At 49.9% G+C, this 15,830-nt stretch overlaps 4 protein-coding genes and 1 non-coding gene across 5 annotated transcripts; 3 read left to right on the top strand and 2 right to left on the bottom strand.

The window, feature by feature from the left end:
- Window positions 1-81: 81 nt before the first annotated feature.
- BO88DRAFT_t47 lies at window positions 82-154 on the bottom strand. Its single transcript has one exon. It is a non-coding gene; the product is annotated as a tRNA-Thr (tRNA).
- A 340-nt stretch (window positions 155-494) lies between these two features.
- Window positions 495-4,437, top strand: BO88DRAFT_441412 (NPA1/URB1 family protein). Its single transcript, XM_025709876.1, has 4 exons — window positions 495-901; window positions 957-3,532; window positions 3,602-3,928; window positions 3,978-4,437. The coding sequence occupies exons 1-4, from the start codon at window positions 757-759 to the stop codon at window positions 4,293-4,295; spliced, it is 3,366 nt and encodes a 1,121-aa protein (XP_025566678.1). The 5' UTR covers window positions 495-756; the 3' UTR covers window positions 4,296-4,437.
- A 510-nt stretch (window positions 4,438-4,947) lies between these two features.
- BO88DRAFT_401951 (uncharacterized protein) lies at window positions 4,948-8,405 on the top strand. Its single transcript, XM_025705973.1, has 3 exons — window positions 4,948-5,519; window positions 5,600-5,727; window positions 5,849-8,405. The coding sequence occupies exons 1-3, from the start codon at window positions 5,422-5,424 to the stop codon at window positions 7,978-7,980; spliced, it is 2,358 nt and encodes a 785-aa protein (XP_025566677.1). The 5' UTR covers window positions 4,948-5,421; the 3' UTR covers window positions 7,981-8,405.
- Window positions 8,406-9,049: 644 nt separating this feature from the next.
- BO88DRAFT_485200 (uncharacterized protein) lies at window positions 9,050-10,500 on the top strand (the record flags this gene model as incomplete). Its single annotated transcript, XM_025712328.1, has 2 exons — window positions 9,050-9,550; window positions 9,625-10,500. The coding sequence occupies 2 exons, from the start codon at window positions 9,050-9,052 to the stop codon at window positions 10,498-10,500; spliced, it is 1,377 nt and encodes a 458-aa protein (XP_025566676.1).
- Window positions 10,501-10,954: 454 nt separating this feature from the next.
- BO88DRAFT_381847 (putative SNF2 family helicase) lies at window positions 10,955-15,379 on the bottom strand (the record flags this gene model as incomplete). The annotated part of the gene is made up of 16 exons (XM_025704607.1): window positions 10,955-11,248; window positions 11,318-11,497; window positions 11,554-12,254; window positions 12,384-12,452; window positions 12,517-12,712; window positions 12,769-12,856; window positions 12,929-13,028; window positions 13,104-13,261; window positions 13,319-13,438; window positions 13,488-13,575; window positions 13,623-13,707; window positions 13,763-13,783; window positions 13,838-14,411; window positions 14,520-14,549; window positions 14,602-15,103; window positions 15,160-15,379. The coding sequence occupies 16 exons, from the start codon at window positions 15,377-15,379 to the stop codon at window positions 10,955-10,957; spliced, it is 3,426 nt and encodes a 1,141-aa protein (XP_025566675.1).
- Window positions 15,380-15,830: the final 451 nt, after the last annotated feature.

Below are 15,830 nucleotides of genomic sequence, written 5' to 3'. Positions count from 1 at the left end.
AGGTGGATGGATGAATGGTAGATTATTGTTGGTTGTGCCTACTCGGGTAGACGAAATTGACAAAAACGAAAAAGCAAAAAATGCTTCCACGCGGATTCGAACCGCGGACCTCATGATTACTAGTCATGCGCTCTACCAACTGAGCCATAGAAGCTGGTTGATGTATTGCTTTTTCAGCCCATAGTATAACAATGCGTCAAAAATGATAACAGAGAGATGGAAAAATTGGCTTGGTACTTTAGTTACATCGTCATGGATGGAAAAATCGGAATACGACAGAGACTTATAACAGGAGTGATAGAGCCTCGCCCCTCATTCACCGTGGAAGATAAGCACACTGTTAGTCTTTATTACTACTAGTAAGTCGCCTGTAAGTGTTAATCTCAATCGCCGTGCTGCCTGGACCATACTTGATCTGACCAATGGGAGGCCAGATTCATTCACGGCAGTGGATCAATTCATCTGCGCAGGACTTTCCAGAAGTCTACCGGCGAGCCTCTTATCGCAATATTTTCATCCACTTACGTTCATCTTTGCTCTATAATATATATTTACATATTTCCTAGGAACACGCTTGCTAGCTGGACGATCTTGTCCTGTCAAGTTCGCCGTAGTGGCACTAATAAAAGACCAATTCAGCAGTCGCAAAACTCTGAAGGTCTGAATCGGGCGAAGTTCCTGCCGGCCTACTACTAATCCTCGTTGAGGTCCAGTCCCCGGTCTTTTGCATAACACGAGCATCTGCATTAGCCCAGGATGTCTTCCCACGAGGGTCAGCTCCGCAACAAGAGGAGAAAGTTGGACAATGGCCAGGATGTCGATGCTACTGCCACCATAACTTCGCACACGCAGCTTCGCTCTTCCTTGGCTTTCCAACAAAATCCCACTGAATCCAAGCAAGGTAAGTAACATCCTGAGCCAAGTCACCCATGATGCTCCAATACTCATCAAAACAGGTATAAGAAAGTTCAAGGACTTCCTCACGTCCATTGGGCAGAGTGAGGATGAGGCTGAAAAAGCCAAAAAGTTCCGCATCCTCAAAGCATACTGTGATTCGCAATTCTCACGGGTGAATGAGAACGAAGCAGTCTGCTTTACCGATCTGGTCCAGACCTGGAGCTTTGCGGATACCAACAACAATGAGTCGTTACTGACTGTTGTGCCCTCTGTCCTCGCTCAGTTTCTCAAGACGGTGTCCACCAACCTGGAATTTCGGGATTTCGGAGTGGCACTATGCAAGTATCTCCTTCAGAAAGAACAGCTGAGACTGTTCAATCGTGGCTTGACCGCTATCAAATCAAAGGAGCATTTGATTTCTCCCTGTCTTCGTCTTCTCACGGAGATGGTCAGCTTCGATGGTGGAGCTGTGGCGCGCCACGTCCATGCCGCGCGGTATATCACATTCAAGCGCATCGAAGTCTTCCTTACCCCTAACAAAGCTCAGCTGGAAGAAATATCAGAGGCAGGCTCCAAACCTACACTGCGCAGGAATGCTCAGAAGTATGTCCTTGCAAACCTGCGATTCTTGCAATCAAACGGGAAGAGTGATATCATTGAGCAACACAAAGTTATCAGAGCATTCTTTGAGTACATTAGGAAAGACCCGAGAGATATCATTTTGGAGACTATCAGGTGTATTGACAAAGACATTATCCAAGATGCTTCGATTTCTCGCATCGCAAAGAGCAAGTTCTTCAATCGATGGAACCTGGAGCGACTTGTCACACTCTACGGCTATGATCGTGAGTCAGAGGAGCCCAACCCGGCGAATGTTTCCACTACCGACGAAATCCACAAGATCCTGATGAATGTCTGTACGAACACCGAACTTGGAGTCTTGCTTCCAGAGTCTGGTTGGTATCCGCACGGAAGTGATCCCGAGGCGCTACCCACGGACGATGACACACTGATCGATTTGGGTCTTGATTCTGCTCTTCATATCGACAAGTACAGCCAGTCTGTACCTGTTCGCAACGGAACACTGTCTTATCTGATCCAGACACTTCGCCCGGATACCGACAGTCTCCAGATTGAGCTGTTAGTGGCCATCTTCAAGGCGGCCCCGGAGCTAGTTGCCGATTTCTTCACAAAGAAGAGCATGTTCACTGCGGACCCAAAGCCGACCCCAGCATGGATGGCCGAGTCTGCGCTTCTCTTCTCCGCCGTACAGCTGCCCGTGCCCTCAAATTGTGGCTGGAAAGACAAGTTACCTCCGACACCGCCGCCCGTTTCTGTGGTTATTGAGAATGTGCTTCCTCGCCCTCTGACCCAGAAAATCCTTACCCGCTGCCTGAATATGAATGCTGAGATAGTAACATTGTTTGCTGTCCGAATTTTGACAATTGCTTTCAACAAACTGCGGGCTGTTCTCAAGATCTTCAACGCCGACCATGGGGTCAGCCAACCCCTGTGGACACAGGCGGCAAGCAAGCTGGTTGCTGAATTCAGTCGCCGGTGCCCCGGAGTGAAGGAAGTCATTCTGCTTTTCAAGCGAACGGACAAGGATGACTTGCAGCAGCAGGATGCTGTCTCAGAGCTTCTCGCTTCGTTCTATGAAGTAGTACCGGACGCCGCCTTCGAGGAAGGACTTGACGTTTCACTTATCTTGGTTGACGTTCTGAAGCGATTGGATGAAGGAAAACTCGACGAGGATGATACCGAGTCAGTGCTGAGCCAACTGCAAAACATCATGAGGATCATTCAACAGTCTACTTCCATGCGTTGGTGGCAACAACCGGGGTCTATGCAGTATTCTGCTTTTACGTCAATCCTAAAGGTGCTGGTTCAAACAGCATCAAGATACTCTCTGCGTGAGATTGACCAGCTGCTGCGAACCGTCCTCACCGAGCACTCTGTCCTACAGAACCCCTCCTCCTTTCCCGCAATCCTGTCAAGCTTCGAAACTTCAGACTCGGAGAAGCTCCAGCGTCAACTATCGTTCTTCGATAACTGCGCCTGCCGTATCGCAAAGAAACCGGTCCACTATCAAGACCTCGTTGACTCCTTGGTCGAGGGTGCCTCCAGCCCGGTCAGCCCTCTGGTAGCTGCTGTCATCGAACAGTGGCCATTCGTTGTCAAATCTGGAGACGCGGCTGTCGAGAGTGCGGTGGTTACCTGGATTGCTGAGACGCTAGGAAGCTTGAAGCGCGCTGGAGAAAACGCCAAGGCACTGAAGACCGCCCGGGACAAGCTGATGGACAGTGCTGAGAATAAGAAGTCAAAGTCGGCTCTCAAAAAAGCATTGAAAGACAGTGAAGATGCTGAAGATGACCATGCGATGGAAGTTGATACTCCTGCCCAAGATACTACAGCTACCGCCAACCAGGATGAGGTAGACTTGGAGGAGGTATTCGGAACCTTACCGACAGAAAGTACCACCCACAATGAGCTGCACCGATGGGAGAAGGATGACATCGAGGTGGCGGTTGAGCAAGGCCGGATAGCCGAACTGGTTCTCTGCTTGTGCTCGTCATACGAGGAAGTGAGAAAGCAAGCATTCACAAGCATCGTTCGTTTCATGGGCAAACTTAAGGTAGGTCTACCATTGAGCCGGTACCTTCTGCGGAAAACAGAGTAGAAAAATAAACTAACATACTCGCAGGAGTCTAAATATGTGGAATGGCGATCAGTCTACATCCTCACAGGAGAGCTTCTCGAGACTGTCAAGCAGATTGGGCTTGAATCGCCCGTACCGTGGATTGTAGGGGAGTGCGCGTCCAGTTGCTTGACTGTTCTCACGAACCCGATGCACAAAATGTACGGCAAGGTCAACAAGTTCCTGCAGAAAGCTCCTTCCTGGGAGGTGGAGAAGATTCCATCCTACTGGATTGACAAGATCCTACTGCATGAACCGGAGCTTGACGACGGTTATTTCGACGAGACTAGCTGGCTTCTTGATTTACTAATCAAGGGTCTTCGCACTGAAGCTGTATGTCGCCGTCTTCCCTTACACCATCATGTTACTCATTCAATTATAGGATATGGACATCTACCGCCGTGCGAAGGTTTTCGAGAGAGCGCTTGCATTCTACGAGTCGCCTTCGGCAGGCTACTCGGCCAAGAGGAAGATCTTGCAATTAGTGTACCGCGCGACGCAAGTGCAAGGAAGCACGACACTTGTCACGAGAGCGGGTATTCTCAGCTGGATTCAGAGTCAAATTCCGGCTGTCAAGGGCAAAGAGACGTCGACTCTTGCGGCCATTGCCGATTCCTTGAAGCAAACAGCGGATAATGATCGGGTTTCAAAATGGAGTGGAGGAGCCGCTTTGCGAGCGGTAGAGAGCATTGTGGGCTAGTGTCCGGTCGTAGGAGATTGGATATGAACGATGCTGCCCTCAATCTAGGCACTTGGCTGCATAGTATTTGACATTCGAATCAGGCGTATAGTTATTAGAGCAATCCGTAATGATTTGTTTAGGCAATTGTGGACGGAATATGAAATCTGATAGGTTAATCTGATCTTGCACTGTAGTAGCCAAGTACACATTGGCCTCATCTTTCCGCCATTGAAAGACAGGCTATTTTAAGAGATGGAATGTACTATATGACATATCCCGAGTGATGGCCTACTCCATCAGGATTCTGCTCTGCGTTGGGGTTGGTTGCTGGCGGTACCGAGGGTTGAGTTGCTTGGGGAACATGGATGATGGAAATCGCAGTGAATGATGGGCAGGGGAAGGATAATTAGTATAATAATAGTAAACAGTCACTAAATCCTCTGGGTGAGATGACGATTAATTTGTAGCAGTAGCAGTAAGAAGGAAAAACCCGACAGATGGGAAAATTGGGAAGAAGTGAAGAACTTGAAGAACAAGTCGTCGACAAGCTGACAGGCGACCTTCCCCATTGGGCAGTGCACACGTTTTGAACTTCGTTGCGGTCCGGCGGTCCTCGACATCTTTGCCCGCAACTTTGCCCAAACTCCCCTTCCCCTTCACCACCTCTTCTGCTGCTGCCCCCTTTCTGTTTGTTCCCCACCAGCTTTTGTCCTCCTTCCATTTACTCTACTGTCTATCGAATCTATCCGAGACCAGTTGGGATTCCCTCTACTTAAACAAATCAGGCCACACGGTTTGTTGCACCGCTGGTGCCCCTCATCTGCTTCCCAACGAGCGCTCCTGGACCTTTGACCGATCGAAGCTCCTCTCTCCTCCGCCTTTTCCCTTGCCACTGGCAAGCGGCTTCGCTTCCTGCTGCCCACTCATCATCTATCCTCTACACACTACACAGTACACACCTTTTACGCCCACAGCCTAGCCTCGGTGCCTCGCAGTCTACCTTACTCGCCTTGTCTTCCTTTCCTTGTCCCGCGATAAATTCCTCTCCACCTTTTCTCATCCTTGAACTGTCGGCAACCAATGAGATCGACGTAACGGCATACCGATAGCATCCCACACACCCACCTCACCCCAAGCCATCCTCATGGCGCGACGGTACCAGATCGATGAGCTGCTATGGCTGCGGTCGTCGCCTCTGGTCACAAAGCCTACCAATTTACCGCCGGTAGAAGAATGGATGGGGTAAGTTCATCCTGCCTGTTCCTTTGCCTTATCAATCAATTGCGATATCCCGAAACTGACGCAGTCATTCTACGTGCTAGCCCAATCCCCGATCCAGCTACCCAACGGAAAGCTACAAACTCGCGAGACCCCAATAACCCCCATGAATCGACCCCCAGAAGGCCCAGTCTGTTTGAAACTCGTCATGTGTCCCGGAATTCCAATTCAGGTAATAACCATCCCACTTCTTCTTCTCACACGATGTTGCATACCCTATGTCCATTGTTCTCTTTTCTTGGATTGAAAATTCGAGGACCTTACTGATGCATGACGTCGTTGATCGCCCATAGAGGACATCATTCTCGGACCCCCCAAAACTGCTTTTGCTTCGGCATCTCGGATACCCGGTAAAGGATCGATAGATGCTACGGAACGATCGTCAAGGCCTAATGACCAGGATGACTCGAAGAACGACCGGTTCAACTTACGGGAGAAGTTCTTCAAGGACCGGGAGTCTGGTGACAGAGATTTTGACCGACGAGATGGAAAATTAGGAACATTCAACAACAACAACAACAACAACAACCGGCGTGGGGACAGGGAGGACTGGAACAGTGGACGCCCCCGCCGTACCTTCGGCCCCGAGGAACAAGATCGAAAGCCGAGACGCAACGGAGAGTTCGATCGGTGGGAGAACCGCGACCAGCGGGAACCCAACAATGACCGAGGAGTTAGAGATAAGGATGCACGATTCTTCCCACGGAAGGACGGCACGCCCGGACGTGCGAGACACGAGGGAAGTTGGTTTCGTGAGGAGAATACCCACGACGCGCCTGATGCGGAGGAGGAGAAGACTCCGATACGGAACAGGGAATGGCGTCGAGATCGGCACGGTGCAGATCGTGACTGGACGCGGGGAGCCAAGTTCGAACAGGATCCCGAGTGGATGGATTCGACTGATCGAGATGAGCCTCGCCGAGTGCATACACAAGAAGACTTTGAACGCTGGAAGGAAAGGATGAAGGCGGGCTCCTCGCAGGTTCAAGCCGAAGAAAAGGAGGTCCCCTTGGAGACGACCCCTGCTCCTGCCCCCGCGCCCAAGCCAGAGCCTAGGCCTACAGATGGTGAGATTTTCAGTAGCAATGGCGCTCCGTTCACGTCAGACTCGGCCATGGAGCGGTTCTTTGGATTGCTCGGGGACTCCAAGCCACCCCAGGCGCCTCCACTACCCCAGGAGATAAGCGCTCCTCCTCCTCCTCCCATGATGGAACCAACAATGAAGAAAGAGCCCCTTCCAGGAAAGCTTGGAAAGTCGTCGCGCTTTGCTGGACTCTTCTCGCCACCACCGGGAAGTCCGGCCAAGGAACCCGAAACTCATCCAGAGACCAGGTCGTCGCCTTCGATGAACACCGTCAACACTGATGCCGATCAGGAAGGTTTCCAGCGCATCCTGCAGATGCTTGGTGGAGGAAAATCGCGCAACGCGACACCTCACAATGACCCTGTTGCATACAACCGGCCTCCTTCGCAGGTACAGGCCGAACAGATCCGGAGTGCTGTCTCATCTCCTGCTCGAGATCAACTCAAGCGGCAGGAGTACTTGGCCATGCAAGAGACAGTTGCTCGTGGCCCTGGCCCTAACCCTTATGTTCAGGAGACACATGCTCGAGACCGGGAACATCTACTGCGACTGATGCAGCAGGTCCGTGTTAGTCCCGTTGCCAACCAGGGTGCCCAGAGCCAACCCCAAAGTGCTGGTCCTGTCGGCCCGGCCCCCGGTTTGTTGAGCATGCCGGAAGTGCTTTCTCCCCCTCCAGGCATTCCGACCCCGCAAAAGGGCCCCAACTTCTTGGATGACCCTGCGATAGCAAATATGCAGAGGCCCGATGCTGAGCATCTTCGTCGCCGGCCCGCAAATGGGCCCCCCATGGGATATTTCGAAGATATGCCGTTCCCCCAGGGCGGACAACTCCCTATGACGCCCGGCGGAAGCAGAGCTCCCCAGGCTCAAGGTCATCCTGCTATGGGCATGCAGAGACCTCCAGGCTTCGAGCATCTGCCTCCTCCTGGATGGCCAGGACCTCAGATGCCCCCGCAGCAAGCTGCTGGACCCGCGCCTTTGGCACCTCCTCCGGGTATTCCGACACCTACACGCGGCGTCAACCCAAGCTACATGTCGAACATGATGCCCATGCATGCGAATGCACCACCCCTCAACGAGCGTGAACCATTTCCGCGTCCTCCCCCTCCAGGCATGATGCCTCCTCCCGGATACATGAACGGACCCCCGCCAGCCGGTTTCCCACCTATGCCGCCCAACGGTGATGCTCTCATGGGGCTTCCTCACCGTGGCCAAGGTCCTTTTGAGGGCAACCCTGGACCTCAAGTGCCTCCCCCCGCTTCCAGGCACCTGTTGGATATGTTCGGCCAAGTTGGCGGCGAGGCCCCGCGCGGCATGCTCGGGCCTGGACAGTTCCGGTAGAGGTTGCGCGAAGTCCGGGGTAGTTAGTACAGTATCCTAGGGAGACGAACGCAAGGAGAATGTGCAAACGCCATATGAGATACGTCCTTGATCTTCTCATACTTATGTCTTTGTTACGCCAGAACAATGCACCCTTCTAATCTTCTTGTATCTGATTTATTTATCTGTGTGTATTTGGTGCATGACAAAGGGCTAGTTTGATGGAGCTCAGGAAAGACCTAGCCATCTGCTGAGGCTTGGGACTGATGAGGAGACTGTATCACAGCCGGACACCGTTTGTGTCTGGATGTATAACAACCCTGGCGGATTACATAAAGGAAAGCAATAGGCAGATTGCAGATCTCTGAGATGTGGTCTAAAGCCATTATATTGCAGACCTGAATCACTAGCTGACATGATGGCTTCAATGAAACCTATTGCTTGAACTGTGTTTGATTTGTAGATGTGTGTAGGCTATAGTTGGCACAGGTGCCTGAGGCGAAGTAGCTGTAGTGAATGACCGGTGGACTCCGCGCTGCCCACGATTGCTTTAAGCCATCTCGCTCCCCTTTCCTACTTCTTACTTCCTACTTCCTACTTCTTCCTACTTTATCCCTTCACATCTGGTTGAGGATTCGGCGACTCTGACTCTGACCGCAGAGCTTCCACTTCAACTCATTTGGATCAAAATACATCATCCCAAAGCTCAGGTGAGTAGTCCCCTATGAGGAGCAGTCTTCCACACCCAGTTGATGATAATGACAATGATGGCACACCCAAACGCGTGAATAATCCATATTACTATAGTCATCTCAAGAACCACTCTTGACAGCTTGTCCTATAAGACAATCAGCCTTCGCTAACCTTCCATCCCCACATAGCCCAGCCAAACCCATCTACATAAAGCAGATCTCCATCCCATTACGATGACCAAAATTAACGACGACAACATGAACCAAGATACGAGGGTAAGTACAGCTCCATACCAATTCAGATCCCACAACCCACCATTTCTCATTCTCCATCCCCTCCCACACCAAACACATCTAACCATCATTCATATCCCAAACTTATCCAGTCCACAACCGCCATGACCACAACCACCACTCGTAAAAGAAGAGCAGCCTGTGATGATAATGACAACAACTCCTCCAACAACCATACCTCCACAGGCACTTTCACCAACACTACCCCCAACGCAACCAACAATGGAGAAAACAGCCACCAACCTTTCAAACGCCCTCGTTTCCCCTCCCCCTTCACTAGACAAGCTGAGCGTTTCGAAGAAGCCCTGAACAGAGAAATCCAAGAACAGGAAGATGCCCTCCGCCTGAACGAGTACCGGATGCTTGCGGTGCGGGCTTTGGAGAACGAGGCGCATGATCGAGCGTTTAGGGATGCTATGGATGTGAGCTCGACTTATCAGCAGCAACAGCAGTATACATCCTCACAGCATCCATCTGTTGCTGCTGCTGCTACTGCTGCTGCTGCTGATGAGGACATGGACATGGATGTCGATGGTGACGATTATCATAACCCTCAACTTGAGGATCCTAACGGGAATGGAGAAGGTGAAGAAGGACAGTTGGTAGTAAGTCCCCCCACAATGAATAACCTGTTCCCTGTTTCTGGTGAGGTATGAATAACATCTATCATCACCACCAGACACCCACAGCCCAGGAGACAACACAACCAACCATCCCAACCCGAAGCGGCTGCCTGACCAACAGCCTCATCGGCCTCGACAACAACAACAATTTCACCCCCATTCCCATTCCTTACCCATCCCCCACCCCCAGAGCCAGACCTAGCAACAGCAACAACAACAGCAACAACAGCAATCTCGACTTCACCATCTTCGAAGACATCGTCATCCCAGATAGGGGGGGTCTACTATCCTTCTCTCCACGCCCAAACCGAGTAGCCTCAATGCTACCCGGTTACCTTCATTATCCCTACACCAACAACAACAACCATCATCATAATGATAACCAAGAAGTACGTGCCTATCACCAAGACTGGGACTCAGATAAAGAGAACATCAATAGTAATATTGTTGCTGGGACCCTCCACGATCCGGTGGGAATGATCACTGAGACTGAGGCTGAGAGTTTTTCGCAGGTTGTTGATCGTTCATTTCATGATCATTATGATGCTGATGCTGATGTTGATGAGGATGAGATGAGACTCGATTATGATGAAGGTAGTCCTGCTGGTGCTGGTGCTGCTGGTGGAGGTGGAGGTGAAAGTGGAAGATGGGGTTCTGGGGTTCCTACTTGGAGAGTCGAGTCGGAGTCGGAGTATGCTGATACGGAGGTGGATCCAGATGATATGGGATTGGGGGTGCAGGATTACACGAATCGGAGGAGGAGAAGGTATCATCGTTTGAGATGGCAGTCGCGGGTGTTGGGGTCTCAGGATAGGGGGTCCGTGGCGTTGAATAGTAGTGTGCTGGTGCCGAGGATGCTTGGGGAGGGGTTGCAGGGAAATGGTGCTGGTGGTGTTGCTGGGCGTGGAAGGCGCGGGCCGAGAAGGTTGTAGGTGTAGTCAGTGGGTGAGGGTGAAGAGTAAGGTGGCCAAGTTTGTTGTGTGCTGGGTTGGTTGGTCGGGTGCCTGCGTCGGTATTTCATTGAACTGTGAGTGTATAGTATCTTGATCGGGAAGATTGAAAACCTCAAATAGTAATGTATTTCGTCTCAAAACTAAAGCAACTGAAAAGGAAATGTGCTATCCTGGCCGCGCTCGTAAATATCAATATCACTGCAACCATTGCAATTGATAGCCAGCGCCATGGCAGACCTAACTAAAACGCAAAACGAGACTGATGTCAAATGAAAAGCGAAACAACAAGAACCTCCGAGTACGCCGGCCTCCTCTCGGTCATATTTGCTGGGCATGATCAGACAACCCCATGAATAAAAGCAGCATGCAAAACGGAAAGAACTGTCATCAAATCTGTAGCATAGAGTCGTTGCTTATCATACTAGATTTCCATTCAAAAGATGCCAAAAGATGGTGGGAATCCAGCCCCAATCCTAATATCCCTCGACGCTGTCTTGGCCCTGAGATGAAGCACCCCTTCAGAGTCCTTTTCGACATCTGCGAACATTCGAAGGAGATCCTCAATTGTGTCCCGTCCCGCTAGGACTCCGTCGCCCATAGCTCCAAGTATAACAGCCGTCTTATGCGTCTGCATCTTGAGCAGGTAGTCATCAATAGAATTATCGACGATAAGCTTCACAAATTCCACCTCGCTTTCTTGCCCAATTCGAAACAAGCGGCAAAATGCCTTGAATACGGAGCGTTAACAGCTGCACAAGTCCTATTAGGCAATATGACCGGACAGAAGTATACATACCTGCTCCTGAATGGCTTCGTTCCACCACAAGTCAACAAGAATGCATTTGTTGGCGGCTGATAGGTCTAGTCCTATGCCTCCAGCCTTCAAACTGGCAATGAGAATCCTCACTTCGCTATTTCTATCACTAAACGTCTTCATATTGTTTTCGCGGACTGATAGACCCAATTTTCCAGTCAACTGTGGAAAGTTAGCCACCCTGGGTTTTGAGTATATGTGAGGTCTTATTTGCTCACGAGGACAAACGGCCACCCTTCTGCTTCGCACATGGTAGACAGGATTTCAACGAAATCTAGAAACTGGGTGAATATGACTATCTTGCCCGAGGATTCCTGAGTAAGCCACTCTGTAAGAACTTCGCGTATCTTCGTGAGTTTCGCACTAGGCATATGCTGGGCACACGCTCTAATCCAGTCCGTATCCTCGTCGGCGTCCGGCTCTTCATCCGTTTCGTCTGCTTGTGGCGCCGTGATCTGACGAATACTGCTCCTAGATTGTTTCTTGGTTGTGGTTCTCTTTTGGCGCTGCTTTTCCTTCCTAAAAGTTGCCCCGTGAATCGATGCGGGTTGTGTCTTTAGGTTACCCTCTTCCTTACAATAAGCGGCTTCCGTAATCGAAACACAGCAGTTGACGCATTTGGGCTCCATAAGCATTTTGTCCTTGTCCATCCGCAAGGAGTAGTAGCACTCCTCACAATATAAATGCCTGCATGAAGTGATCACAGGGTTCACTGGTGCAGATTTGCATATGGGGCAATTTGTCCTTTCTAGTCTTTCTTCCCAGATCTCGCTCAGATGGAGCTCGTCCATTAGTTGGCGGAAACTTTCCGCCAATGCTGTCTCATCCCCATGAAGCTCTGTAGCATACTGGCCTGTGTCTCCATCATTACGCTCATTAAGAACTGTCGTGTTTTTTCTCACTGTTGAGAGCCATTGGACTATAGTATATGACGGATTTGATTCCCCGCTTTCCTTGGCGATTTTGGAGAGCCTTTTCATCAAGTTCCCTTCTGAGAGTAGCCTCTTAACTATGCACTGCGTTGTAAGCAGATGACTGCAGAACATACGAAGCATCAGAATCATTGATAGAAAGCATCGATACTGTGCTAACTTGGGCTGATCGAGATGGGCACAACCTGATTTAATGTCAGCGATTTTCTCCTGAAACTCTTGATATGGCAAAATATGTCTCTGGCGTACCATTGATGTTTTCTATAAAGACCTCTGATATGGCGTTGTAAAGCTCTCGTTCGACGGCGCAGAATTGGACCCTGACAATTCTTTCGTTGACATCGGGTAGTTTAATTACTGGCAGTGAGAAAAGTCGGCTTTTGTGTGTTCGCCGGAACAAAAAAGCTCGCAATAGGTTTACGAGGCGGTCATGGCCTTCGTCATCCTACAGAAGGATTAGGTTGAGAATCCGTCTCTCAAGATCAATGGGAAGTCACGCACGCTGCAAAAGTTCTTAATGAAAATTCCAGCATCTTTGATGCCGGGAACGCCGAGAAAGTCGAAAAGCGGATAGAATTCTTCTAGATGGCTATGAATACTATGTCAGAAACCACAAAACTTTAAACGCTAGTCAGCAGCTGGGTATCAGGTGCGAGCTTACTTGTGCACTGGGGTTCCGCTTAGAATCCACTTATAGTGGCCAGTTAGAGAGCGGACGGCGATCGACACTGAGGATATGTGATTCTTGATGGTGTGGCCTTCTGCAAACTTGTCGTCAAACCTAGACTCGCGGTTGATGCCAAAAGGTGAGATTGAGCGGGAGGAAGACAGCATACCATCAAGAATGATTCGGTGGAACTTGATTTTATGTAGCGGGCCGATCTCCGTATCGAAGGATTGATCCCACCAGGCTGAAAGCTTCTCGTCGTCCTTCATACTATCGGTGAGCTTCATTGGTGGATAAGATCGCCTGACTTCATCATATGTAGTGATTCTTATGACTGCGTCAGTATACCACCTTGGTATTGAAAGAGCTGCATGGTACCCGTACATAACATCATATTTTGCGAGGCTTCCTACTGTATTGAGGGACTCAAGCCTTGAACTAGCTTTGTATATAAGGACATCACCAATTGCTTTCTCGTCGCAGTGCCTGTTGATCTGTGTTTTCCTGTTCAAGTCAGACTGCAAGTTGGATACATAGCATTGAGCAAAATTACCAGTGAGTGACTAGGTGCGATGGAACAACAATGAGCGTAGTCTTCTCAGGATCCTCCGGATCAGAAGGCTTTCCATCTACGATATTTGCTAGACCCAGATTAGCCGTGCCACTTTTTCCTTCCACATGCACTCACCCAGTGCTTGAATAGTTTTCCCGAAACCCATGATATCACAGAGGAGTCCCCCGAAGGGTCCCTCTGACGAACTTTCGCGGTCACGCTGTTCTAATCTTAGCCGCAAGTCATTCCAAGATATCGATGTATATTCTCCTTACCATAAAAGCAGCCCCAAGTAGCTTTTCATACCTATCAGCTAGTATAATGGTAATAAGGGGCATATACACACGAACCTGATAGTGATATAAACTTGTTTTCATTCCCTTGATGTTCCACCCGAGTTTTCCATCGCTTCTCGGACTGCATGTGAACTTGCGAGTAGCTTCAAGAATTTTTTTCTTGTCAGATTTAGCCTCCTTCTGATCCACACTCGGAATAGTAGCGACAAGTCGTTTGAGTGCTTTCATTTTATTCTTGTCAATAGAAGCAGGTATCGCATCCAGTGAAGCGCTGACATGTGCATCTTCCACGACTCCAGAAGAAAGGAGGGATTCTAGGTATTTTTTGGTACCCAGGGGCCTTCGCTTCGGCCTTTTACTGGGGCCAGGCATTCCGTTGTCGAACGCTCTATCTTTGCGCTTACGGGGTGCTCTCTTCGGCATCTCCCTCTTCTTCTGGCGCGCAAGAACAACAGCTAGACTGAGTTCCTTGCTTTTTCGCTTTTCTTCTGCTGAAATCCTGTTTTGCCGTCTCCTTTTCGGCTGTGGCTTAACAAGGATGGCATTAGAACTCTCGGTCTTTTGCTCCGTAGGAGTCTGTTTCGAAGTGGATTCATTGGGCTCGTCGATGTCTGAGAAAGAGAGATCACTCTGGTTTTCCAGGGCTTTCCTCCTTTCCACCCTCTTCTTTCGAGCGAGTTCCTGTTGCTTTGCTGCTTCAAAGCGTATTTCATCTGCCACAGATGGATTATCCAACCCATTGAACCATTTCTTGATAGTATTAAATCTAAGGAAACCAATTAGGCCCAGACCGAGGCATAACATCAAGATACACTTACTTTGCCTTTGATAGTTCTGCCCTGGTACTAGCTTCAAGTTCCTCGTCACGCCATTCTGTTGGGCAGCTTTGGTCTCCGGCGTCATCCGGGAAGTCTTCTACCGGTACGTCAGTGTTCCCGGTAGCTGAAGATGAGGATGATATTAAGTCGACACATGACGGTGCAGATAGCCTTGGGTCTTCCTCATCCTCGACAGGTGCAGCTATTGTGCCTGCATTTCCTGTTTGTGAAGCACTAACGCTCGAGTGAGGTACATTCTGCGAATGCTGTTGAACAGGTGGACTTGGGTCACCTTCTGGATTGGGCCCCTGAAGTAGTTCGAGAATATTCTGATCATCCGGAGACACCAGAGGCACATCTGGTCCCGAAGGTGGAAGATACAATGACGAATATTCTTCCTGCGGCACGAATAGACTTTCATCAAATACTGTTTGTGCAGCGGGTACCTGATCGTTCGGTACAGGAAGAAATTCAGATGGCGAGTTTCCTGTATGCCGAACTGCTAGCAGGAAGTCAGTATCATCCGCGAAGGTGACTGCAAACTTTGGGAGGCCTTACGATTGTGGATATCAAATCCCAAATTAGAAAGGAGAAAAGCCTGCCTGGGATTGTACTGTTGCCTACGGCGATCAATCGCCTCCAACAGAATCTGTTTCGGATCGAAGCTTTCGAATTGGAGAGAAGACCCTTGCTCATCGGGCTCTTGAACATCTTCAGAGCCTGCTGCTGCTTCCTGCGTGACCTTAGGTGGTTCCAGTCCCTCGCTAGAGCCTTCCATCTTTGCTTGATTCGCCGATGGCGTACGGAGGATTTCCGTTTTGAGAAAGCGGGTTGTGGAGGTTATAGAAAAAGGATGATAGTAAGAGAGAGGGGGTCGAACAAGGATCTACGCGAGCTCTGGCTAGAGGAGAGAGAAGAGGAGAGGAGTGAGAAGGAAAGAGGGAGAGCAGGGGGAGAGAAGAGGGTTTATATAGAGAGAGAAGAAGGAAGGCGGAAGAGGGAGGAAGAACGGGGCAGGGAAGAGGGAGCTTATACAAAGGCAGAAGAAGCAAGAGAGAGGCAAATGAGGCGAAAGGAAAGAAGATCAGAGGCGAGAGGAAGGTGAACAGAAGATGAGGAAGATGACACAGCCGAGAGAGATGAGAGGAAGGAAGTATGAGCTCGGGCACACCTCAGAGATGAGAGATCGATAGAAAGATTGCAGTCTTTGCCATACAATCGCGTAGATA

Source organism: Aspergillus vadensis (assembly GCF_003184925.1).
Source record: "Aspergillus vadensis CBS 113365 unplaced genomic scaffold BO88scaffold_3, whole genome shotgun sequence".
Taxonomy (NCBI): Eukaryota; Fungi; Ascomycota; class Eurotiomycetes; order Eurotiales; family Aspergillaceae; genus Aspergillus; species Aspergillus vadensis.
The sequence above is the reverse complement of the archived record's forward strand: the minus strand, read 5'-3'. Positions and strand labels throughout refer to the sequence as shown.